At 45.6% G+C, this 24,805-nt stretch overlaps 1 protein-coding gene across 27 annotated transcripts in view; it reads right to left on the bottom strand.

Moving 5' to 3' along the window:
- The window catches only part of NCAM1 (neural cell adhesion molecule 1), a 312,328-nt gene that overhangs the window by 25,984 nt on the left and 261,539 nt on the right, over window positions 1-24,805 (bottom strand). For 5 of the 27 annotated variants that reach the window (XM_084893700.1, XM_084893720.1, XM_084893713.1 and 2 more), the window contains exons 8-16: window positions 23,875-24,017; window positions 17,792-17,821; window positions 14,345-14,498; window positions 13,822-14,006; window positions 13,368-13,464; window positions 12,877-13,047; window positions 11,731-11,862; window positions 6,865-6,912; window positions 5,241-5,282 (exon numbers count right to left, since the gene is read on the bottom strand). In XM_084893700.1, the coding sequence (XP_084749826.1) occupies window positions 5,241-5,282; window positions 6,865-6,912; window positions 11,731-11,862; window positions 12,877-13,047; window positions 13,368-13,464; window positions 13,822-14,006; window positions 14,345-14,498; window positions 17,792-17,821; window positions 23,875-24,017 (1,002 nt within the window). The remainder of the gene's footprint in view (window positions 1-5,240; window positions 5,283-6,864; window positions 6,913-11,730; window positions 11,863-12,876; window positions 13,048-13,367; window positions 13,465-13,821; window positions 14,007-14,344; window positions 14,499-17,791; window positions 17,822-23,874; window positions 24,018-24,805) is intronic. The other 22 variants (XM_084893702.1, XM_084893703.1, XM_084893715.1 and 19 more) reach the window with 8 other exon arrangements.

The following is a 24,805-nucleotide window of genomic DNA, read 5'->3' as shown; positions in this document are numbered from 1 at the left end:
AGGGTCTGGCTGTGGAATGCTACAGGTTCTCGGTGAATGTTTTAGCACTGGCCACATTTTTTACTGACAGCTGAGACCACTGCTTAAGTGTGTTTGTAGGGCAGCTGCAGGAAACATCTTCAAACATTTCTTTCCTTGCCGAATCCGTGCGGGGAGCTCTCTGATGAACCTGTGGATTAGCTTCTACCTCGTGAACGCTGTGCTTTGTTTCATTCTGAACTAGAGCATTGCTCAGAAATGGCCAAGCTTGTTCTTTTTTTTTTTTTAAGTACATTTTTATTAATTTCAGAGAGGGAGAGAGAGAAACATTAATGGTGAGAGAGAATCATCAATTGGCTGCCTCCTGCATGCTCCCTTCTGAGGATCGAGCCTGCAACCTGGGCATGTGCCCTGTCTGAGAATTGAACTGTGACCTCCCAATTCATAGGTCGAAGCTCAATCACTGAGCCACACTGGTTGCACTGTCTAAGCTTGTTCTTAAAAAAGAAAGTGAAGAGTTTCAACCCAATGTCTGCTCACACTAAGATTTCAGAGGGAATGTCCAGGCTTTGTCCCAATACATCAGCCTCTGAGCAGTCACCATGGTCCAAAGGAAGAAACCACAATATTTGGGGTGGGACTTGGAGTTAAGAAAATCTTAGATTCCCAACATCCCCTGTCCTAAGACTCCCAGATCAGGATACTTTTTAAAGTATGTAAAACATATGATCTGATGTTTCACTGCTTTGGGGACATTCCTACTTAATGGGGACAATGAAAATATCAAATATCTCCTTTTTGGAAATAAGGACAGCTCTGAACCAAGACCACTTTCCAGGAATCTGGATGTAAATGGGACCAAATGGGGATACAGTGGCCATGCCTAGAGAGCCAACGTCCTCAGAGGTGGCCAGTGTGGAGGAGTGGGAGAGGGAACATCACAGGACTCACACACGTGGGTGGGGAGCACTCAATGAAATGACAGACCAGGAGCAAAGAGCATGCGAGATGAGCTGTGGATGGGCTTGTTCCTGTGGATGTCGCCCAATCAGTTTTCAGAGAAGTGAGGTCAACCGGGGCCCTGGCATGCATGGGCACACTGGGCGTTACTGGGGTTAGTTTCGCTTTGGTGATCAGTGCAGCCTGTATGTGTCTCAGGGTGGGACTGGAAGAACATTTTCTGTGAGGAGAGCAGAATGCACGTGACTCCCGGGGCAGGTTCGGAAAGGGTTGCTCGCTTTTGCTGGGAAAGCTGTGAGCAAGGGCTGCCTTTCTCTGAAATCGTGGAATATTTTCACAAAGTCATGACAGTTGCAATATCAACTAATTATGTTGTCACTGCTCTGTTCTTCATTAGCCTACAGTTTTATCTCCTTTGCTGTAATGGCCAATCACGTGCTTCTTGGTCACACAGAGCTCTTCTGTCATGGTAACGCCAAGTGACGTTGGCTTTGATTTGTCCCCTCTGCCCGGGAGAGGGTCGCTCTTGACAAGTGACCCCTCAGCGATCACAGCCAAACTGCTCTACTTGAAAATTCTGAAGTCTCTCATCTCAGAAAGTCCTCAATTTGCATGAATTTAATGAAGCACTTTCATTGGTTTTAAGCAAACACAACCTTTGCAATTGTAGGGTTCCACTGTTGTGAACAAATACATTTTCACATAAATACGACTCATTTTAGAGCAACTGTGGTTTGTAGAACTACTGGATAAAATTAAACAACAATATAATAAAGCTAATTTACGAAACTGCTTTCTGGGAAATAATTTTTACGAACCACCTGGTAAAAATTCAAGCTTGCAAACTGTGCTGTGGCTAAGTGGTTTTACTGTACAGAGCAGTTTGCATGGCCAAATTCTTAAAGGAAAATACCTAGGCTGTCTTGGTATCAAATTGTCATGTGAAGGCTGCAAAGAATGATGAATTCTGCCTGTGAATTGAAAACAAGAGGAACTCTCCCAAATGGCTTCTCTTAGGAAATCTGAGACGGGAAGCAATGAGCAGGCCCTGGGTGCCAGGCTGTGGTCCCAGATTTATTTCACTTATCAGAACAAAGAATTTTACCTTCTGTTCACCAGCGTGGACGACATCATCAGCACCATGCAAGCCACATGACAAAGTCACATGATACGCACGCACATGATTGGTTGAAAGGAAAGTGGAGAAGGTCACATGGAAAATACAAAAAAATTAAAAACTGATGTAAACAATGGGCAGGGAGAAAAATCAACAACAAAATCACAGACTAAATAAAAGGAGAAATCAAATTAAATTAGCAGCATATATAGGAAACACTGGGAGGACAGTAAAACCGCCCAGAAATGGAGAATCATAAATCATAAAGAGCATTTGGTTAACACCAATAAGCATTAGATACAGCTGCAACACTGCATATTAATAACACATCAAGGAGCATGTAAAGTGGCTTTAAAACGGGGAGGTGTTTCTGTCGGGACCCAGCTGGCAGAGGCAATCCGGAAACTGCTGAAGGAAGAGAAAATGCAAGTCATTATCACAGGTTCCAGAAACATCTCAGCGTCCCTGGGGAACAAGGGAGGGAAACAGAACATGGCTCATGAAGGAAAAGTCCCCTGATGTTGAAGGCGCAGACTGAGCTCTGTGAGGACAGGCAGGCACATTACGTTAAGGGAAGTTTTTTCATGTTTCCTTTGGTTCAGAGGAGGGGGCCTGGGCTGAGGGAGAGCCAGAGAAGGTGGCCCTGGGCATCTTTCTTCACTTCCCTGCTCAAGTGCCCCAGCGATCCCAGGGGCCATGACACATGTAAAGGAAGAGGCCAGGGCAGGAAGAGAATAGGCTTCCTTCTGGTGGTTGAGGCAATGGCTCCATCAATATGAATGGAAACTAAACCCCTAACCCAACAAGCTGAGAGTTTGATCTTCAACAAATGCTCAGCGTTTGTAGAAACCGTTAACTCTTTAGAACTGTGGCTGCATTGATAAGACACGTTTTGATTTTTACAAGGAAAAAAAATAGTTTTCTTGTTTGGATTTACCCACATTCCTCTTTGTTCGATTTTGTGTTTACACTCCAATCTGTTGCTTACATGTGACATGCATGACCTTGTTTTGTTAGAAGGCATTTTGGGTTTCCCACCTCAACTTTCATAGGCCAGGGGGAGTTTTGGGTCTTGCCAACTAGAGCTGGGAGAGAAGGGTCAAGAAGGGAGGTGAAAATACCACTCTGCCAACTATTTAAGAATATTTTGAGAGAATTGCTTTAACCAAGGTATGTGCTCCCTCATTACTATGAGCTGATAGTGTGCAAGCTTCTTACTGTCCAACGTCACACATGTTCTGCACACGCCCACCATTAGTGTCCTGTAGGGATTCTTACACCTGAGACATTTATCCTTTGATTTTATTTAGGATATCTTCATTCATTCATAATTGTGACTAGATCAAAACACACACACACACACACACACACACACACACACACACACACGACATTCTTTCATTCCAGCCTCATTGATGGACTGATGATTGGAGGATTTTATGTGCTTCTAGCTGCCCTGCTGTTAGTTCCACTGCTATTCAGCTGTGCAGCATTTTGCCTTCCTATTGAGCAATGCATTCATGCTCAACACAGGCTGCTGCCCAATCGTGACTGTCTTTCCTTTATCTCGGTATCCACTGGGACCTACAATTTGGGTCAGTAGTCAAGTGGTTTAAGATAAAAAAAACTCAAACTTTCTTCTCGTTGGATGGCACTATGAAGCATGTTATCTGTGGGCAGAAATGCCTGATATTTAAAAATCAAGCATATGTCAGGGGAGAAACACCTAATTCTTCCTTAAGGAAAAATCTGGATCCAAGGTTGTGTTTTACTTCCAGAGAAGATGGACCTACGGCGAGGCACCTCACATATGACAGGACTTGTGCAAATGTGTAAGGCAACCTTTTCCCCTGCACCCGGCACACACACTGCACACAGGAGAAGGGCCGGGGCATCATTGTTAGAAGAAGCAAGGTGCTGTTAGTTGCATTCCTTTTCCAAATGCAAGAACCCATCATCTGAATTAAACCCGTGTGAGCACAGTTCATTTTCACCCACTCTGCTCTGCTGATGAAATGAAACCTCAAAAGCGTCAGGAATTAAAATTCACTGCAGCACACACACAAAGAGAACACCAAGAAAACAGGCCCTTAGTTACGCTCTGCAATAGGAAAAAACACCATTCCATGCAACGCAGAACCAGGACAACCTTTTCTTCTCCGTTTAATTCTGTGTGGGAACCCTGGCCTGGGAGTGGGAGTGGTACTGTGATATCTGCTTTCTCCTCACCCAGCCCTGCTCACTGATGCATGCTACTTTTCAGGGCACTCAGAAATGTTATAAAATCTAAAACTCTCACACAGCTGAGGACTCACACTGTGAACACACACACAGACACACACACACACACACACACACACACACACATATCTATAGCTGATCTGTCAGGGGATTTAAGGCCTAACCAGAGAGCAGCACTTCATTGGAGTTTTAAAAGGACTAGCTTGGAGCATGTTATGGCTGTGATGAAGTGCAATATTTTCCACAATGGAAAAGCTGATATGGTCTGGCCCCGACTCTATCATCAGGAGATAAATTCCAGAACTTTCATCAGGATGCTCAATACACACATTTGAGAGAGCCTGGTTATGCGTTTTCAGGCTATGCCTTTTCTTGCACTGGGAGCGCCCTGCCTTCTCAGGTGCTCTGTGGACACAGCTCTCCCTCTGGGCCAGACACAGGAGCCAGGCTGTCAGGACTCAGCCAGTCCTCCTCCTTGGCTTCACCCTCTGCCTTTCTCCAAATAGCCATTCTCTCCTACTCCTGCCCTCATTCTCTTCTAGCTCCTGCTACATGAGCATGCGATGTGTGTGCATGTGTTTGTGCATCATGTGTGCACATGAGCATCAGTGGGGAGGGACAATGAAAGCTGGGGAGAGATGCTATTCTTTTGTCTTGTTGGAGTTTTTCTAATCCTTTTCTAATTTTGACTTGAGGGTAAATGTTGAAAAGTCTCCTCATGCACAGGTATTGTTTACATAATCACCCCAATTCCTTGGGTGATGCCGAGTCTGCTCTCTTGGCCAAGCAGACAGCATGCTTAGAAAACCACACTGGTGAGGAGTGGCCATGCATTCACACTGTTGCTTTAACACAAGGGAAAACCATGGGCAGCGCTGTGACCCAGAAGTCAGATCTGCAACAAGCAGCAATCTGGCCAAGGGCAGCTCAGCTCCGTACTCACTAGATGATTCTGTGGTTGTAAGGGCAGGAAGAGGCCAGGTTGCTATGGAAACAGGAAGGACAGAAAAGGCTCAGAAAGGTAAAGGAGGAAATGGACAAAAATTTTGTAAGTGTGTCTATACATTTAGAGCATTATTATTAAGAAAAGATAGAGATGGTGAAGAGATATTCTTTCATTTTTTTTCTTCCCTGACTTACCAATGTGGATCTACTTTAAAGAGATTATCAGAGATTTTGCTGACAAATGACTCTCACACATTGAGAAATAATATAACCCTCATTTACTCTTACCATGAATGACAGCTAATATGTGCTGAGCCCTGTGTTTTTTATATTTGATCTTTAATTCTCACAAATACCTATAAGGTAGGTAAATCTGTCCTTCATTTGAGAGGTGAGAAATCTGAGGTATGGGGAGGCTGAGTGACTCATTAAGATCACGGGGCCGTACTGGTACACAGAGGGAGCAGAGCTGGGATTTGAACCAGGCTGTTCCCAGCTCCCGAGCCGGAGCCCCTGCTGCGGCGGCACGCACACAGCTTGGAACGGCCCAGATGGGGTGGTGGGCCTGCTCCTGACTCAATCAGGTGCAACAGGAGGCTTCTGAGCATGGGCGTAGTCTCCTCCTGTGGCTGTGCCCGAAATGCAGTGACTTCTGAGGTCCTAAGGAAAACTCAGCTAGCCAGTGGCACAACCCTGCCTGCAGCCTGTCTGCTGCCTTGGGGTGTCACCCTGGGACTCACTCAGCAGTTGTCTTGCTTTGCTCATTCCCTCCAGAAAGAGGTTCAGAACTCTGAACAGGGGCAGGCCCGGGGCTCCCTCTGTTGTGGAGGAGGCAGGGGACACAGGACCAGAGCCACCAGTAAGTAAGATTATACGAGTGAGGCAGGATGGATGATATCAGTCCAGGATGATAAAGGCTGAGACTGACTAGGTGACATCACTGTCAGGCTTAGTGGCACTGTTCCCGGGCGGGCAAGCACAGTTTGTGAACACTATGTTTTGTGGGAGGGGGTTGGGGGAGAGCAAGTCCCCATCCTGGTTTTTAAAGGAGCGAAAACGCGGGCTGTAGAGGTGAATAATGTGCCGAGGCGCCTACTGCCTGGCACATCTGCAAGCAGACACTGCGTATTTCCCCACAAATATTTATGAGAAATGTATACTTTTGTGAAAAAAGCAAAAGGCCTAGGCTTTGCTTTCTAATTTCAGTGTCTGAATCCAACTGTGCCAATTAAAAGGAAAGTGAACACATAACACCCCCGAGGCATTTCTTATGAGCCTGCAGATAGTTTTCTGGGCAAAATCCTTTTGCCTCTCCGGATATCAGCTCGGGGCCAGCTCACTAAGCAGCCAGCACTGGGCCGGGCCGCAGCAGCCTCGGGAGTCTGCCCGCAGCATTTTCGGTCCAGAACCTCCCCCTTCCTTTGCCTTCCCTCGGAGAGTGCTGCCTGCAACCAGGAATTGGAGAGGCCCTGTGCCTATTTCTCTTCTCATTTGCTTCTCTATAACCCGGCACTGCTTTATGCCAACAGAGTTGAGTTATCACTTGGTGAAGGTGATAACACCGGGCAGACCCACTGTGGGAAGCAACCTGCAGAGAGATGGATGAAGAAAATGATACTCACTCTCTGGGTGAGACAATGGGGCGGGAGTGGAAGAGCTAGCAGGAGCCGCTGAGAAAAGAAAAATGAAGGTGAAAAAAAAAAAAGAGATAAAAGATCATCAAGGCGCACAGATACTGCATGAAAAAAAACAGGAGAGCCAACCTAGGATGTCAGAACAAGAAGCTGCAGTGAGTTAAAATGGGCAAGAAGAACAAGGTGCTCAAGAACAGGTGGCTAGAGGACCAGCAGAGAGCAGGCTCTCTGACTTCAAGCCACAAACCTGTGTGCCTGCCTCGCCTGCAGCTCAGGTGAGGGGCTGGGCCAGGAACAGCTGCAGAGGCTTTGACCCTGCTGAAAACTAACAGCCAACTCACCAGGGCAGCTGTCCCCAGAGGAGTGGAGAGAGAGGAGTAGAGGAAAGAGAAGACTGGCTTTTTATTTTAGGCATCTCTATGTGTGTTTGTGTACTAGTACAGACATACATTTCTACTGACACATATTTGTAGCAAAACCTCTATGTCTCTCCCTAATTTCAATGTCTGAATAAAGCACAAATGATGGTCCTACTTATTAGTGTTTACTACCGAGTGAGGTTCATGATTGTTTGGCATCTGGATGAGAAAAACCTCTGCTGCCCTCCAAAAAAAAAATCCCTACAGAATGTGATTCTCTGGATGCTGCCTTGTGTATGGAGAGCAATGAAAATCGTACTGTTTTTCTCGATAAACAAGCAACACTAACCAATGTTAGCACAGAAAATGGGTAGATGCACCCAAGAAACATTTGGACAGCTCTTCAGTTTTCCCTGGCAAATCTCCCCACCCAAATCACAAAACAAAGTCTCTCAGAGAGCTGGATGAAAATTTGGAAAAACATCGGCGTGTCCTCAACATTGCCTTGGTCTTCCTTTCACCTCCCAGGTGAGGGGACCTCATTAAACCATGAAAGTACAATGTCACTGGGGTCAGAGCAAGGTAGGCTACTACCTCATCATGATTTGATGATCTGGTTAATTTAGGTAAAAGTGTATGTATCTCTTTCTCTTTTATTTTTTGGCTCGAGTTGTTTGCATCATTGTCCATATTATTTTGGCAAAGGGATAGAGCTGTATGTGTTTTAATCACAGTATATCACAATGCATTTAACTTGCACTTGCAATGTGTCATCTGGGGGCTAAGTGTGAAAACAAAAATCTCAAGATGCCTCTTAAAAAGGAGAGACTCATTCATTTATAATCTTTATGCCCTGGAAGAAGTCATTTACTTTGCTTCATGGTACAGAAGCAATTAAGAGGTAATATTCAGATAATGAAATTCTGAAGGTAAGGCTCAATCATGAGGAATAGATTCGTAATAAATTGTGACATCATCTCTTTAGGGCCTCAGCTGCTCTCATAAGGAAGTGCCCACTCCCCTCAGCCCTGAAGCAATCAGAGGTTGTCAGCTTTCCACCTGACAGTGTCTTAACAGCATGAAGACATTGGTCCTAAAAATACATGTGACAGAGGTACTTTCCTCCGTTGGAGTTCTACCTGTTTGTTTAAAGCCATAGCTTCCTCATGACCTTTACACACACATTTATGAACTGCACACAAAAACCTCCAAACAGGTAGGCCATGCTTTCTAATCCTGCAGCTCAGAAGCAAGAGTCCTTGAGGTATTTGTGCTCTCTGGCTAGTCCCATCTGCTCATCCCTGATTTGACATAGTCATGTCTCTGAATGTGGAGAAGTCTATTATGGAACTGAGAAAGCAACCCCAATATTGAGACATCTCAACGAACTTCAAGCGATGAACTAATGTGCAATGCACTGGCCCTTGCCTAGCTCTCCCACCTAGAGCTGGCAACGATGGCTCTCTGTCCAGTGTGCTAGCTCTGTGATCCTGTACCTTCTCTCTCTTGGGGTGAGGGTGCACCCAGCACCTAACTCTGGGGCTGTGTGTAGTTCTCCTTGTCTAAAAGAAGTTTGCCTTTTAGTTTTTTAAACTATAATTTTATTAAATGATTGAGAACACTGACTGTTCCTGCCACTAGCAATGCCTGCTACTGCATCACTCATGATCTACTTGGAATGGAGAGCTGACCCCATCATTTCCTACTGGGCCTCCTGGGATCTTTGTTAATTACCCATTTTCATATCAACAAGGTCTGAAGGTTAGTAACTCTAACCAATTAAAAAAAAACCCTGAACACTGACTTTCAAAGCAGCATCTGCTATGGGAATTCTCACCTTTATAAGGACAGAGCTGGCCATGAATGAAAACCACTTATAGACTTTGAAGTTCAAGGCCAGTGACTCCAATTCAGTTCTCAAAGCCCAGTTACTGGTGAGAAACTCAAAGGGGCCTCCCCACAGCCTTCCTCTCATTAAGGTAACTAAGCCCACAGGGAGTACTGATAACCCACACGGAGTACTGACAACCCACACAGAGTACTGACAACCCACACAGAGTACTGTAACCCACATGGAGTACTGATAATATCTAGAAGAGCTGGAACCGAAGACTCAGGCTAAGGTCAGTGTCAGGACCCTGATGGTGTCACACCCACAGTGGTGCCTGCCTTCTGCAAGCAGCTGCCAGCCCAGAGCAGACAGCTGTCAGTCCCACCTCACAGCTCCACCCCTTTCTGTCTCCTGCCAGAACTGGTTCATTCAAGAGCCACATCTGCTGAGATAGTTAATTTAACACTTGCTGAAGATCTCAGAACACCTACACCGAGCTACTTCGTTTCTGCTGCTGTTGCAATATTTCTGAATTCATTTTTAAAAGATAAGCTTCCCTGAGTGTCTTTCAGGAACCAGGAGCTTTTTATGAAAAGAGTGTTCAGCTTTCTGAATACCTTTCTTCCAAGTCTCTCTGGGTAATACTACCCCACTATTCCGAGCGCAGCCTAGAAAGAAGGGGCCGGGCCGCAGGGACTGAGGCGCAGGCATCCGTGCAGGCTGGGAGATGGCATCACAGCTCTGCTCCCAGAACGGGGTGTGTGTGTGTGTGTGTGTGTGTGTGTGTGTGTGTGTGTGAGCTTCCTGCCACCCTTGCTCCCTGTATTTGCAGTAACAGCTTACACAAGTAGGGGTCCTTCTCAAGGAGAATTACCATGTCTACATGCTTGGCTATAGAGTTACTAAGTAGCTGGTTAGTTTTCCCAGACATAGAAATGGCAGTTGGCAAGTACCTCCTGCTACACAACAGGGTTGACTGAGCTGGGGTCTCACTCCCTGCAGCCACCTCCGCCTGCAGGACATCCCGGGGCTTGGAATCCAATCTCAGGCTATGCTTTACAACTGCAGCTGCCGCCCCACCAGTCCTCCTGGGACTCTCCAGCTGCCTCCCTGACAGACAGAACGAGGAGCTCATTCTCCTATCTCCTAAAAGCAAATGTGAAAATCCTTTCAAATTCTGTTTCTTGTGAAGGGATTTTGAATGAAGCCTGGTGGTGATGTGGTCACTTTTCCGGCATCCTGGCTAAAGGTGAGGCGGGGCTCTAGTGTGTCATTAGGAGACCACCTGCACAAGCCCACTCACTACGCTTGGCTTGGCAAACATCACTGCTGTCATAGCGTGTCACACACAGAAATTAATACATAAACACAACTTCAACACACACGGAAGTTTCATGCTCTAAAACAGGAAGGAGGCTTAGCTTCCGGGAGTAACCTATGGACATTAACAGGTGCACAGTTAGGCTACACCAGTGTGGTTAGGCCCAGGCAGCAGCATCTACTTCAGCCTCTAGGGGACAGAAGGGACTGGAACTAAATTAAGAACTGGGACAGAGATGTTAAAGCCATGGGAACAAGTAGCGAGGTATGAAGAGGCACTTACGTGGAACAGGGGTATCTGCATTTCCCATGGATGGAACACAGATGGAAAGAAAAGACAAGAGACAGACCCAAGGGGGGAAAAGATGTAAAAGAAATGACTAGATTCCGCAGAACACAGGGCACTGGAAACTCAAATGATCAAATTACTTCACATCCAAAAAGAAGCAATTCCTGTGGGGGAGATAAGACTGGCTTTCTACTTCTGGGAAGAGTCAGGGGATCTCTTTCCAGGTCTCCAGCTTCAAAGAGAAAGAAGCAAGGATCCCATCTGCTTTATAATTCCTGGAGTCAGCAGCCCTGGGGCTCTGGGACCACCTGTGGAGTCTGTTCTCTGGCACTTTCTCTGGCGGGGTCTCCTGCTCCTCCCAGGGCGGGCCTGGGCAGGGCTACCTAGAGCAGGGCTTGCCCCAGAGCTGCTGTCCTGGGGAACTAGGGAAAGGAGAGCAAGCAGAGTGAGGGAAAGTGGGGATGATGGAGGGAAACAGAAATGCATCCCTGAATGGAACCAGGAGGAAGCACCTGGAAGTTTGGGAGGGAGACCCTGAGGTGCACTCCTGGTGTGGGAAGGGAGGGGAAGCCGAAAGTCAAAGGCCTCTGCATCCTTCTCCCTTTGCTTTGTTGGGATTATGCCTCTGCTTCTCCCTCCTCTGTCCCACAGCACCCCTGCTTTGTTCTCCGTTAATATTTCTGCTGCGTCGATGGTCCCACAGCTCATTATGGAATTGTCACTGTCGTTACCCTTGCCCTTCAAGTCACAGGTGCTGAGGGCGTTTGTGACCTGTGTCAAAAAGCAAATCCCCAGCCCCCCACTGCACATGCCCTCTAACAGTCCCAGCTGTCAGCCTATGACAGTGTCACCAAGACCCCGAGAAAGAGGATAAAGGGACTGGGTGTCAGTCATCACTGAGGGCCAGAGAGCTGGGAGGTGGGCCCACCTCCCGCAGAGGCATCTGGAAGACAAAAGGCTGTCATCTGGATAATGGGCGCCAGCTCAGGGTCCCCCACAGCCCCAGGAGAAGAGGGTGGGGGATGGGGGGAGGCAGGGCAGCCGGCTCTACTTACGGACTGGCTGCGTCTTGAACTCGGAGACTGCGCTGATCTCGCCCAGACCCTTGCCGTTGAGGGCTGCCAGTCGCACCGTATATGTGGTCTCAGGCTTCAGGCCCATGATGGTGACGATGCCCTCCATGCTGGCTGTTGTGAGAACATGGGAAGGATCACAAATGATAGAAAGTTTACCAGTGAACTGGTGCGGTCACTGTGGAAAACACTATGGTGGGTCGTCCAACAATTAAACACAGAATTATCATCGGATCCAGCAATTCTACTTCTAGGTCTACACACAGAAGGATCGACGCAGAGACCTGGACAGATATCTGCACACCCACGCTCACAGTAGCCAGACGGCGGAGGCACCCAGGTGTTCCCCGACACATGAATGGAAAAATAAGATGCGGTACACACGTACAATGGAACACTATTCAGCTTTAAAAAGGAGTGAAATTCAGACACGTACTACTCAAGTGAACCTCAAGGACATTATGCTACATGAAATGAGCCAGACACAAAAGGGTAAATACCGTATGATTCCACTTACAGGAAGTACCTAGGAGAGTCAACTACAGAGAGACAGAAAGGGGAGTGGTGGCTGCCAGGAGCTGGGCAGAAGGGGAGGGGACTTAGTGTCTCATGGGTACAGAATTTGGGATGATGAAGTTCTGGAGATGGACCCTGGTGATGCTTGCACAACAATGAGACTGGACTTAATCCCACTGAACTGTACACTTAAAATGGGTTAAAATGGTGTATTTATGTTGTATATATTTTACTACAATAAAACATAAAGACATGCGGAGCAGGGCCTCGCCAGGTTGTCACACCGAAGCAGGGCTTCTGTGCGGCAGGTGGTTGAGATGGCCCCTCCATCCTGTAGGGTCACGGGAACCAGGCTCTGAAGTGCCAGGGTACAGAGGCCAACAAGGCTACGTGAGACGTGACCGGGTGTGTCCTAATTCGATGTTGCAGCATAGGAACATGAACAGATGGCAGGTGACGGCACCTGGCCAGCCTCAGTAGGTGAGAGTGGTATGCTACCCTACCTATGGGCAGGCAGTCAGGGTGCCTGGATCTGGTGAATGCCCGGTGAATGTGTGCCCAGCACCAAGGGACTCCTCATTCTGAAGGAAACAAAGACTTTTCCAGACTCACCTTCCTTGGCATCGTACCACTTGGAGTGCCACATTTCCTCGCCCACTGCTTTCCACTCAGCCTTGTATTTAAGGATGGGCACCCCACCTGTGGCCTCTGGCTCATCAAACTGCACCTGTGCTGTGCTAGAGTATGGCTCCACCTGGTCGATGGATGGTGAAGATGGGGTGTCTGTGGGAGAGCACATATGAAGGCCCAAGTGAGCCTCAGGTAGGACACAACTCGCAATCATGTCTCTGCCATTTCTGTTCAGTCTTGAAATCTTGTTGCCTGTATCCTATTATCCCAGCGCCCAACTCCCCCAACCCCATACAATTGATTATCTCCCCACATGCTCCATGCCCAGATCCTCAAGCCTCCATTGCTCCCTGCTTCCTCCTCAGGCTTTGCTGACCTGGGGCCTCTCTTCTCACTCTCTCGGCATCACTAAAGGACACAAAATAGGCCAGGAAGGGTTTTCAAAGGGTGGTTCAGCGGTAAGGGGTGCTCACCTGCTTGGACAAGGATGAATTCCAGAGACTCCTGTCCAATGCGGTTCACTGCGGTGCAGTTGTAGTTTCCAAAATCATTTTCAGAGTCCGGGGTCACCTTGAAAAAAAGAAGGGGTTCTTGGTTTACATGCCCATGGGATGGTCACAGCCTCAGGCCCTTATTTATTGGATTAAATTAGCAAATAGTAGAAGTAGTAAAGCAGGAATCATTGGCTCCACCCAAGCTATAGCCAGAGAGGAGAACAGCAGGGGCCATGGAAGAAGACACTCTGCCTTCCAGGCCTTGGTGTTGCCCAGGAGACACAGGGGCTGGGCCAAAGCTCGAGTTCTTCTCCAGCTAACCGCTCCTAGCTCAGGACATGCTAGAGAAGCAAGAAGGGTTTTAGCTGCATTCAGGAACCCATCTATAGCCAAACTGCCTTTTCCACCCTGCCGCTGGCCTTGCCCCGCTCACCTCCAGGTAGCTGGCAGAGGGGCCATTGTAGATCTTGATGTTGCTGTAGTTGGAGCTTGGCAGCAGTTGACCATCTCGGAACCACGAGATTGTGGCACTGGGGTAGGCAAACACCTCGCAGGTGATGTTCACCTGGTTCCCCTCCCAGGTGTACACAGCCACAGGGCCCTGAAGCTTGGGGGCATCTGCAATGAGTGGCAAAGACTGTCAGGAAGCCTGCCACTGTCGTCCTGGAACCCTACAGATGCTGTCTCTTACCACCGGGAGGGGTATGTGCCCTGAAGCCAAGCTATGCCAGGGTACAGTAGAGATCGGGCTATTCTGGCAATTCAGTGAGCTGACGGGAAGACAGAGGGCATGCAGCGGGTAAAGAGGCTGGGGATGGTGTGAGGAGGTGACCTGGGGACTCAGGGAAAGGGACGGGAGCTTGCCCAGTGCAGGTTGGGTCCTGGCTGCTCTTTTCCCCATCCATCCCAACCCTCCATGGCCTTCCCTCCCAGGTCTTTCCACAGTGACTCCTCACATTGTACTTCGAGGTACATGGACTGGGAGTCCTGGCCGATAGTGTTGCTGGCAGTGCAGATGTACTCTCCAGCGTCTGTGTACTGGATGCTCTTCAGGGTCAGGGAGGACACACGGGCATGGCTGCGCACCACCATGTGCCCATCCAGAGTCTGCTGGGAGGGAACAGAGAGTGTCAGAGTCCAGGGCAGGATGGGGGCTAGGAGACCAGGCCATCGCTTGCGTGACCAGTCTCATACCCTCACCTGTCTCTGCCAGTGTCTGAGTCTCACATTAGGTTCCAGCTACAGGGGGAGGCTGCAGAGAGCACCAGGGGAACGTGGGTGTACCCCAAACAGAAATGGACTCAGTTTATGTCAAGCAGCCTAGCTGTGTGCCAAGACTGGTGTGGCTCAAGGTCCCTCAAGATGATTTTGTCTGGCACATCTCAAATGGAAGCAAAGCCCCGAGCAGAAACCACCTTGCCTCATGGGATTCTGGGAAACCTGTATTCCCCTCTTTTCCTCCCAGCAGTCCACCCATCTTACAGTGCCACAGTGCATGCATGCACACTGGATGGGAAATCCGAGTGTGCCAAAATACAAGAGGTTATATAAGAAACCCATATTTATGCAGAGGCCTCACTTTCCTGGATGCTTAAAATTAAAATTATTTTATCTTTTTTAAAAAGCCCAACAACTCAGAAGTCAGGAGCTGTTAAGCTGGAATGAAGAATAACTGGTTCCTCTCTCCAGGGACAGTGGTACAGAGAGTCCCAGGTAGATCTGGGGTCCTTAACCCCACAGTCACCGTTGACACTATAATCAGCTTTCTGAGACTTCAGAATTACTGGTCAAAAAGGAAATAAGCATATGATCCCCAGGCAATGGGTCCTGGAATATTTCCCTGTGTTTCCCCCCCTTGACACTCTAGGTGAATGGGTCCTGGTCTAGGAAAAGTCTGGGCATTTGCCCAAGTTCAGATCCTCCAGAGGTGGGTAATCTAAAGGAGTCTTCCTGTTCAGAGGCTGGGTTACACTCTTATCTCTAGCATGTGGTATTCTGTAGAGATGGATGGTTGAGTCAACTGCATTTGTATGGCATCTGTTAACCAACAGGTTTGGGCCTTTAAAGAATATAACAACACCTGACTTCAGATTCTTTCCATGTTCTGGCTTAGAAGCCCAAACTCAGGATTGCATGTCACACAGCAGCCAGTTGGGGCAGTCAAAAGCAAGGCAGCCGGGCCTGTGAACTGCCTCAGCAGATCTGTCAAAGACGTCCTTGTTCCATCAGAGATAGCTTTAGTCCAGCTCAGCCACTTAAGCCCCATCACATTTCACAACCATTTCATGAAATGGTTATACTGACAGCTGCACTTTTTTCTCCCCTTCTAGCTGGCCTCTTTCCTCAATCTCACTATCTGGAAATCTTTCTAATTTAATGATGTCAACGGACCAGTAGATGGCCCTCCGTAAAATTTTGCAGCGGCTCAGGAACAGGATTGATGATGGAATTATTTTCAGGTGCCCAGTTCTCTCTCCGGGGGACACAGTTAGTGTGACTGGGCCCTTTGAAATGTTTACTTTGGCACAAGGACAAAGTCCGGGAGGGCCACCTACAGCCATGCAGACCAATCGTCGCTCTGATAATTCAGGCTCGGGAGGAGAAAGCAGATGAACTCTGGGCAAGAAGGAGAAGATCATTATGGCAAGAAGACCCTGTTTGGCAAGAGTATGAAGGGCAGTTATAATTAATCCTCTCATCTGGACATTTTTGTCTTTCTTCTTCCAGGTGAAAGTGTGAAGGCTTTTCAGAGTTTACAGAATGAAATTGGCCAGAACCCAAGCTGCCTTCTGGATTTACGGTCTTCATCTCTGAGTGAGACAAATAGGCAGGAACAGAACTTCTGAGCCCCAAGGTGGTACTCATTTGAAAGTCAATGATGTCCAGATTGAGATACTGAAGATAAGGACACTTCTGGAAAACCAGGTGAGGTATTTGCCTTGCTGACAATAAACCCATTACTTCCGCTTATGATAATAATTCACTTAACATCTTCTTAATGCTCCCTGATAAACCTCAGCTCCTCCAGGCCTAGGTCAAAATGACAGGGAAGGTGTACATGTCCAGGCAGAATGAGGTTTGTAGCTGCTCAGAAGTAGCTAATAATTGACCCTCCTCTCCCTTCCCCAGTCCCGGACTTTGAAGCAATAAAACACCCAGCCCGTGACAGCACCGAGCGATTCCTGTGCCCCAGGAAGGAGCATTTCAGTGAGATGTGCACTGAGCTGCAGTCCCTCTGACATGAGAAGGTCTGAGGCAAAGAGAGCTGATAATGAACTGGAGCTGATGATGGCAGTGAGCTCATGTACAGAAACTAACATCAGCGCCTGGGGACAGGCAGTCCGCTTCAAATATTGAACAGCATTACATATTTATAGCCGTGACCCGGACACATGAGTTACGTGTTCTGAATAATTATCATTTCTGAAAAGACTAAGAGGAGAGATAATACCGCCTATGCGATTGCTTGCTAGATTCTACGTTTATAGCGTCACAATACCAAAGTTTCACCTGGAGAAGAGAGAAAAGCTTTTTTTTTTTCTTTTTTTCTTTTTGCCAAAAAATATTCATAGATTAGGTCCTTGAATCTCATCTGAAGTATACTGGTTTTTATTTCACTATCTGTCACTCAGTTGCACAAATCAGGTAAAAAGTGATATTCATGACCTATGAGGAGGATCTTGGGGGTGTAACAATTAAAATCAAAAGATGAATATTTAGCTTCAATTTTCAAACTAAGTCCCAAATTACCCCAAATGAAGCAAGGAATCAGAAATTTCAAAGGCTAATGGCTACCGACTTTAAAAAAAACCCCATAAAGCCATTTGTGCCGAATCATTCTAAGCTCATCAATTTAACACTGTGAAAGTAGCATAGACACATTTAACAGTGTGGGAGAACCAATGAGACATGTCATTTGCATTTCTTCAAGATGAGATGTGAAGTCATCATTTACCAAGACCAATCATTATAAAATAAGCGAGCAACAAGATGAGTTGAGCTGGAAGGGAAAGGGCCAAGTAGGTTTTAGATCACTAAACCCGTGCCTTTATGATCCGAAGCCACATCAACCAAGTGAGAGTAAAAAAATTTCACCATGTCACAACAATGGGCCTGGGAATGGGGAGATTTAAGTGTAATTACCTGGCTGTGATTTTCCCAGCACCATCAAGAGAACAAGACCCAGTCTTTAGAAAACAATAAGGATTTGTTCACCCACTCCCAACACAGCTTGCTTGCTCACCCTAAAATGACACTATTGCTAAGTAACAGCTACCACTACTGACCTATTCTTTAATCTAAGCTACTAATTAGTTTAGCGTGTCTGGTTGTTAACTATAACGGTGAGTTAAACCGCAATGCTTTCAAAACTAAGGACTGGCTAGTGGTCAGGTAAGCTATACCTCTTGCTTCTCTGGTCGAGTCCACGAAGCCTGGAGAGAACAAGATATAAAACACAACAAGAAAGCAGTAAAAGTTTACAACATTGCTTTAGAAAACCGATGAATCACACTGTACTCCGTGCACATGCAGCTTCTTTCCAATTCAGAACTTTTCCAAGGCCCACGCTCAATGGTGTGCTTATTACCCAGCTTAATCAAGGACTTGGCTTCTGTTCAGCTCCCCCCCCCCCCACCTTACCCCCACCTTATTCACATTAGGCTGTATCATTCAAAGGTATAGGCTTCCCTCAACTCCAATAGACACACACACACACACACACAGACACCAGCAAACGTATTATAGGCAGCTCCTAAGCCAGAATGTCTTAATGCCCCTCGTAGTATCAGGTGACACTACACATTCTAACCATATAATTTATAGATACTTATAGAGTGAGTTTCCTCCTTTGGATTTTATAGGACAGCTCATCACAAATACACTAATGCTAATTTGTGCTCATGCATTTTATAACTCGGCATGCATACTATAAAAAAAAAATCAAATTTTTATTTTAAAAAAGGAACAACAACAAAAATGCCCAAGACACATTAGGAATGAGAGGTATGAGGTTCTTAAGACGATGGGTCAGGAAGCCTGGAGGATACTACACTGAATGCATGTGGGCTCCAGCAGGATCCATCTTCAGCAAACCCGGCACTCCAAAGAGTGAGCCAACTTAGGGAAACACAGGTTGGGTCTTTTCCTACCCACATCTATATTTATTTTTCTTTTTAATCTGGCACTTGAGCATCTACTCTGCTTACAGTTTTTCTGTTTTCATATTGGGAGTCAGAGACATCATACATGCATCACTCTTTCTATTGGATGGCATGACTGACTGATTGTCCCTGGTGTTCTGATAGAAACAGAATAGAGAAGATGCCAGGCATTGCAATGCAACCCAGGGAATGCAAATGAGTTGGTAAACATTTAGTAGGGGTCCACTAAATGCAAAGAGCTCCTGTGAGATATGAGGATGAGAATGCTGGATTACGTCACATGAAGAAGAAAGTGAGGACAGAGGAACATGCATAGGCCAAAGAAGCAGTCGGCCAACATGTCAAATGTGGTTGCCAATTCCACATCACTTAGAAGCTGGTTTGTTACACACCAGGGCTGCTTGAATCAAGATAGTTTTTTAGGAGCTATGTCTATGGAGTTGTTTGTTTTTCAGATCTGATCTTCTTGTGTATCTCCCAAATTCTTATGGTTTTGTGGCATTTAGAATAAGCAGTTGCTAGTAACACAATTATTCTAGTTGCTTGACCCCCTAATAACTTGTGAAGACATGTGGCCTGCTTTAAGACAACCTGATATGCAAATACACAATAAAATAAATGAGAATATGACTAGTACTATTCCAAAAATTGTTAGCTCTATGTTTTTTTCCATATTCATGTTTTATTACCTTACAAATCTGTAGGGATATGTATATAAACTAAGGTGGAACTTCCCTTCACTGTTCTAAAGTATTCCCTGCTAGAAATTTGTCCACAGGGTGGATAATCCAGCCTCTGGTTGCTCAATGCAGGTACCTTTCCCAATTTTAAAAGTGAGCACCAAGTTTGTATTGAAAGAGGAATTCTTCCTGGTGATAAAAAGTTTGCAGAGAATTGAGAATTTCAAAAAATATCTCCTATTTGTGGGCTACTTGGGAAGCTTAAGATTCAAGGTTCATGAATGCTTTTCCTTTTTTCTGCTTATCTCTTCTGATCTCAACTCTTCACCCCTCTCCTTTTCCTTAAATATTAAGGCTTCCTATGCTTTTCTTCACCTGTCATTTCGAAGGCATATTCAAGTTAGGGCACTACAAGTTTGTTCTGCCACAGATAGATGATGAAGTATCATCCCAAAGTTTTACCCAGAATGTAAATGGTACTTGGAATTTAGCACCACTCACTCAAGTACCTGGCAATAGTTAAATGAATATAGTTAGGAAGAGTAGTGAAATGCTGTGGACACAATATGAACACTAACACTTGCTTTGTATCTGCATTATCAATGATCTCAGTACACACTGATCTAACTGACCCATTGTCATGTTCAAATATGTTTTGATTTTGGTCAACATAATAGTGAGCACTAATAAATGAACTAACTTTAAGACAAATGATCTACCCTAATGGTATTAATGACCCAAGTTTAACCCAGCTATTATCAGTCATGGAGTGAGACTAACTCAACCAGCTGATGCTTAGTAGGTTGATAATAATCTCCAATTAGGGACTGAACCCAGAGACAAGATCACAGATAGGGTGTGACATGCTGGTTCACTGTATTGTTTTATTTTTATTTTTACTTTTTAATGAAGAAAAACAAGTATTCCATTAGAAAGTCATTAACTATGTGTTTATGGCTGTAAGCCTTTTCTCTTCTCAGTGAAGCAAAAGACCTAGATGCTTTAATTAGCTTATATTGTGACTAACTTTATTAAAGAGATCATTAAGCCTTCCAGGGAAGTCATTAAAGTCACAAGAGGGTACCGTGGTTTTCAGTGCTCTACCTTCTTAGCCAATGACCCAGCGGGAAGCCCTAGTGGCATTCTACAGGCTCTATATTGGACTATGTCCCATTTAACATTTTTATCAGTAATTTGGACAAAGATATTTTAAGTGTTCATATAAGGTTGTAGCAATAGCCAATGCAAATGCTAGATGACAGTTGCATGGGGAAGACCACTGCATTGCCTGTCATTGGGTCTTGTGCTTGGACTGTGGTCTGATTTCTAAAACTCATTATTTTCAATATATAAATAAAATAGGGAGCATGTGGATGGAAATTCCCTAGACCAACAGACCTCTAAAGGATAGTTCTGATGAAAGCCATTCTTGACTGGTTGGAAAGATAAACTCAAAGGTTTTTCTTCAGCCTGAGAGTGTTTATACATGTGGGATTTTGGTAATCACATGATTAGAAGTGGCTACTGGTATTTAGCGGGGAGGAGATTTGGTGCTACATATCTTGCAATACCATTCGTTATAGTCCCAGTAAAGGAAGAGTCTTCCCAATTTTTATAATGACCCCATTGAGAAACATTGTGTTGTAACCAGCAAAATATAATTTCTTAAAAGAAATAGAAATGAAATTCTGCATGATTGGTTAAGCAATCAATTGCATAAGAACAGGATAGGAGGCATGTGGCTTAAATGCAGTTCATGTAAAAGAAAGCTGAACATTTTAGTTGACCACAAGCTCAATACAAGGCAACAGGATGAGGAAACTGATAAAGGGGCTAATACAACTCTAACTGCATTACAGCATCCAGATCAAGGGAGTAATAACTCATGGAAGTCTTCATCATTGACTCTGGGCACCACAAAATTTTAATGGAGCACCAGTGAGCTGATACCGTCTATTATGGGGTAACTAGTGAGGGAAAGAACAGACTGAAGAAAACTAAGTAGCTGCTTTAAGAGTTCTCATACAAAGAGTGGCTGCCAGAGGTGGAAAGGCTGAAAAGCAGACCTCCTGGTCATCAGTGTTGGCTGACTGCCCTGCGGAGGGCTGACAATGTCACCTTTCAGGCAGGGCTGAGTGACTGTCTGGCAGATATGTTAGAAAGGGGTGCCAGGTAAGACTAAATAAACTCAAAGAGTGGCTTCCTTCCAATCTTCTGTGATTCAGGCCTTTTATGTGATCTAATTCTCAGGAGCCTTCCTCACCTTGGCAGTTCAATATGATTGTCTATTCTTATCTGCTTAGCATAGCATCCCGATTTTAAAAAGAAAATTGTTTCCTTCCACTCCTACAATTCAGTGACTCTAATCATGCCAGTACCTAATTACATATCATGCAACTTCAGATGGAGTTGCACATGAGGAGCATCTACCAAAGTAAAAGTGAAGTTTACTATCCAGAGTCCAATCCCCCAGGAAGAGGCCACCTTTTTTTCTTAAGTATTAGCTGTCCATGGTATGAAGCTGGACATCGTGCCTCTTTGATAGAGATTTAATATAAATGGCAACTTTTCTGTAAGGGCTTCATTAGGTAGGTGTGTTCATCTGGTGTCACAGCACTGGCCGGCGTGGAGGACTTGTTCTCACATTGATTTATTTGTGTTCCAGTACTGTCACATCAAGTAAACCATTGTTGCTATAGCAAAACAGCACCATCTATGAGTATACCAAGCTTCCTGGACTTGAGAAAGTCTCTGCTGAACATCTTTGGCCTCAGCATTTAGTGAGTGTGAGTGTATATTAGTACCTGTTATTTGTTCTCATTCTGTGAAAATTAATTCATGGATACAAGCTAGAGAACCAAGCTACTAAAGGAGCTGAGGTAGGCAGAAATCTTAATAACTCTTCTGGTCTAGCTTAGCTATCGAGCTATTCCTAGAAAAGATATAGAATTTAAAAGCATCGTTCATCTGGATAGATGTTATCTCTGTCCTTCACTGAGGTCAAAGATACACACTGGGCCATTCTGGACAAATCTATTATGGGAAAACCTGTCAGGCAGCAGTCCTGTGGTTTAAGCCCTGGAATGCAAGTTCAATCCACACAACACACATGATGGCAGCAGAAATCTGAGCTGAAGGTTTAACCCCAATGTTGATAAAGAAAGCATCAAGTAAACACCACATTTCTTACTCCAGTACAATATCAAACAGCATATGCAAGTTTCAAAAATACTTAGCAGTTCCTTTGTTGAGTTAAGCCAAACTCAACTCTGGAGGTAAAACTTGCAAAAAATAATGGGTTTTGGAATGGAATTTCTGTTCCTTTTGAGTCAGCCTTGCTTTCAATTAGTGGGACAGAAATCAATTCCTCAAGTGCAGATCCAAGTTTGGTTCTAGTGTCTCACACTGTCTCTTTTGGGTTTACTTGAGTTTACCCTCTCTTAGGATTCCCTTTAGGTAGGCAGAAGAGTGAAGATCTATACTTTCTGACATTTTGGTCAATAAGTAATCCATTACAAATGTCCTTTGAATCTAAGGCCATTACTTCTGAGTAGTTGACAAAGCCCATTACTACAGGATATATGAGGTGAGACTGGAGAGGTGCCCGAAGATGGTTTAAGTCGCTTTAAAACCAAGCTTCTTTCCTCTCCTGCATTTGGCCCACTTGGTAGCAAAAGGCAGTACATTGTGGGGGTCCCCTCAATTTTTAAAAAATATATATATTTTATTGATTTTTTAGAGAGAGAAAGGGAGAGGGATAGAGAGCTAGAAACATCGACGAGAGAGAAACATCGACCAGCTGCCTCTTGCACAACCCCTACTGGGGATGTGCCCATAACCAATGTACATGCCCTTGAATGGAATTGAACCTGGGACCTTTCAGTCCACAGGCCGACACTCTATCCACTAAGCCAAACCGGTTTTGGCAAGGGTCCCCTCAATTATTGCATATTGTTCATAATAAAGATAGCTTTTTGGAGGCTTGGAAATCCACATGTTTTCAAGTGAAACCTCCCCAGTCATTTGAATTTGTCAGGGAGTTTGCTACGTTGTTCTTACACTCCCAGCAAATACACTGTAGAACCTAGGGCAATCATCATCACGTGGAAACTGCTAATTATTTTTGCCTTTAGACCAACATGATATACAAATGTGATCGAGAATACAGGCAGACACAAAGGCAACCAAGCTTTTGTGCACAGAGTGCTTGTATAGCATGAGTATACAAATATGAGAAGAATTGACAGGCTCGATCTGACCCTATAACTTCCAGGAGACATTTCCTTGGCTCCTGAGTTGAGGAGGACATCACCTGGAGCACCAGGACATCAGTTTGCCTTGTTCCCCACAGTCCCAAGTCCTGCGTTTGAAAATCACTACCTTCTTCCTCCCCAGAGAGCTACCTTGACCAATACCCACTAACATCACACCCCTGCCAGTCTATGCAATGAACTGCACCCCTCCCATTGTCAGAGGATGTGGAGCAGGATGCATTCAGGTGGGAGGAGGCGGAGGCCACAGAACCTGCACTCCAGTGACCAAATCCCCCACCTGGCTCACCGAGGAGAATTGGGCATTGGGCAGACTCAATCCGCCTCGAGTCTGCGTGCCATGCCCTGAGACTCTTGGGTGGCGACATTATACCTTTTCTTCGCTGCTGATGTTTCGGGTGGAAGTTCTCCAGGTGATAGAGGGAATGGGGTCTCCTGAGGCTTCACAGGTAAGAGTGACCTGCTCCTCTAGTTCCATGGCGGTCTGGTTCTCTACATAAGTGATTTTGGGTTTTGCTGAAAAGACAAAACATTCCTGTAATGTTTATCTAACCTTCTCAGTGCCCCAGGTTTAAGTGGTAGCATGAACAAGGTTATCTACTTTTTAAGTATAGGCTGTACTCCACGTGTTGAAGCCTCAGGGGCTTACCACAAGGCATGCACACAGCAACACCACAGTGATAATAAAAACAGCACCCTGTGTAGTAAGAGCGCTGAGTGAGGGCAATGGATACAAGAGGCATGGAGCAGAGAAAGAGCAATCCTCTGACTGGCGTCTTGGTGGGGACACAGCTTTTGGGCTGGGCCATAAGATTTTCAGTAGGGGAAATTTTGGGGTGAAGACTAAGTCATTCCATGGGTAAAACTGGTTGAAGGAAAGCAAAGAAGCAAGAATACATGAGGAGAGGGTTGGGAAGAGAGTCACATGTTTGTGTATCAAAGCAGAGCAGGCAATGCCACATCTTGGCATAGAGTCTTGACCACCTGTTAAGGTTCTTGCTTGAATTCTGTATGGAGGCAGGTGGAGGCCATTGGCAGTATTTGATCAGAGAGATGAAATGGTAATTTGCATGACAAGAAGGTTAATCTAGAAATAATTCAAGATGATTTAGCAAGGAGAAAACCTTGAGGTGGGAAAACAACTTGGGAGCTCTGGCAGTGCCCCAGCTGTGATGTGACAGTCCTGATTGGGCCATGTCAGGGGGACCAAAAGGTCGTCTTTAAGAGAGATGCTAAAGAAAAGCTTTATGGGAAGTGGCAAGTGAGCAAGGATAGGAGGGATGGCAAGAAACAAAAGAAGGAAT

This window comes from Pipistrellus hanaki, assembly GCF_964339955.1.
Source record: "Pipistrellus hanaki genome assembly, chromosome: 9".
Taxonomy (NCBI): Eukaryota; Metazoa; Chordata; class Mammalia; order Chiroptera; family Vespertilionidae; genus Pipistrellus; species Pipistrellus hanaki.
This window is presented reverse-complemented; position numbering and strand designations above follow the sequence as displayed.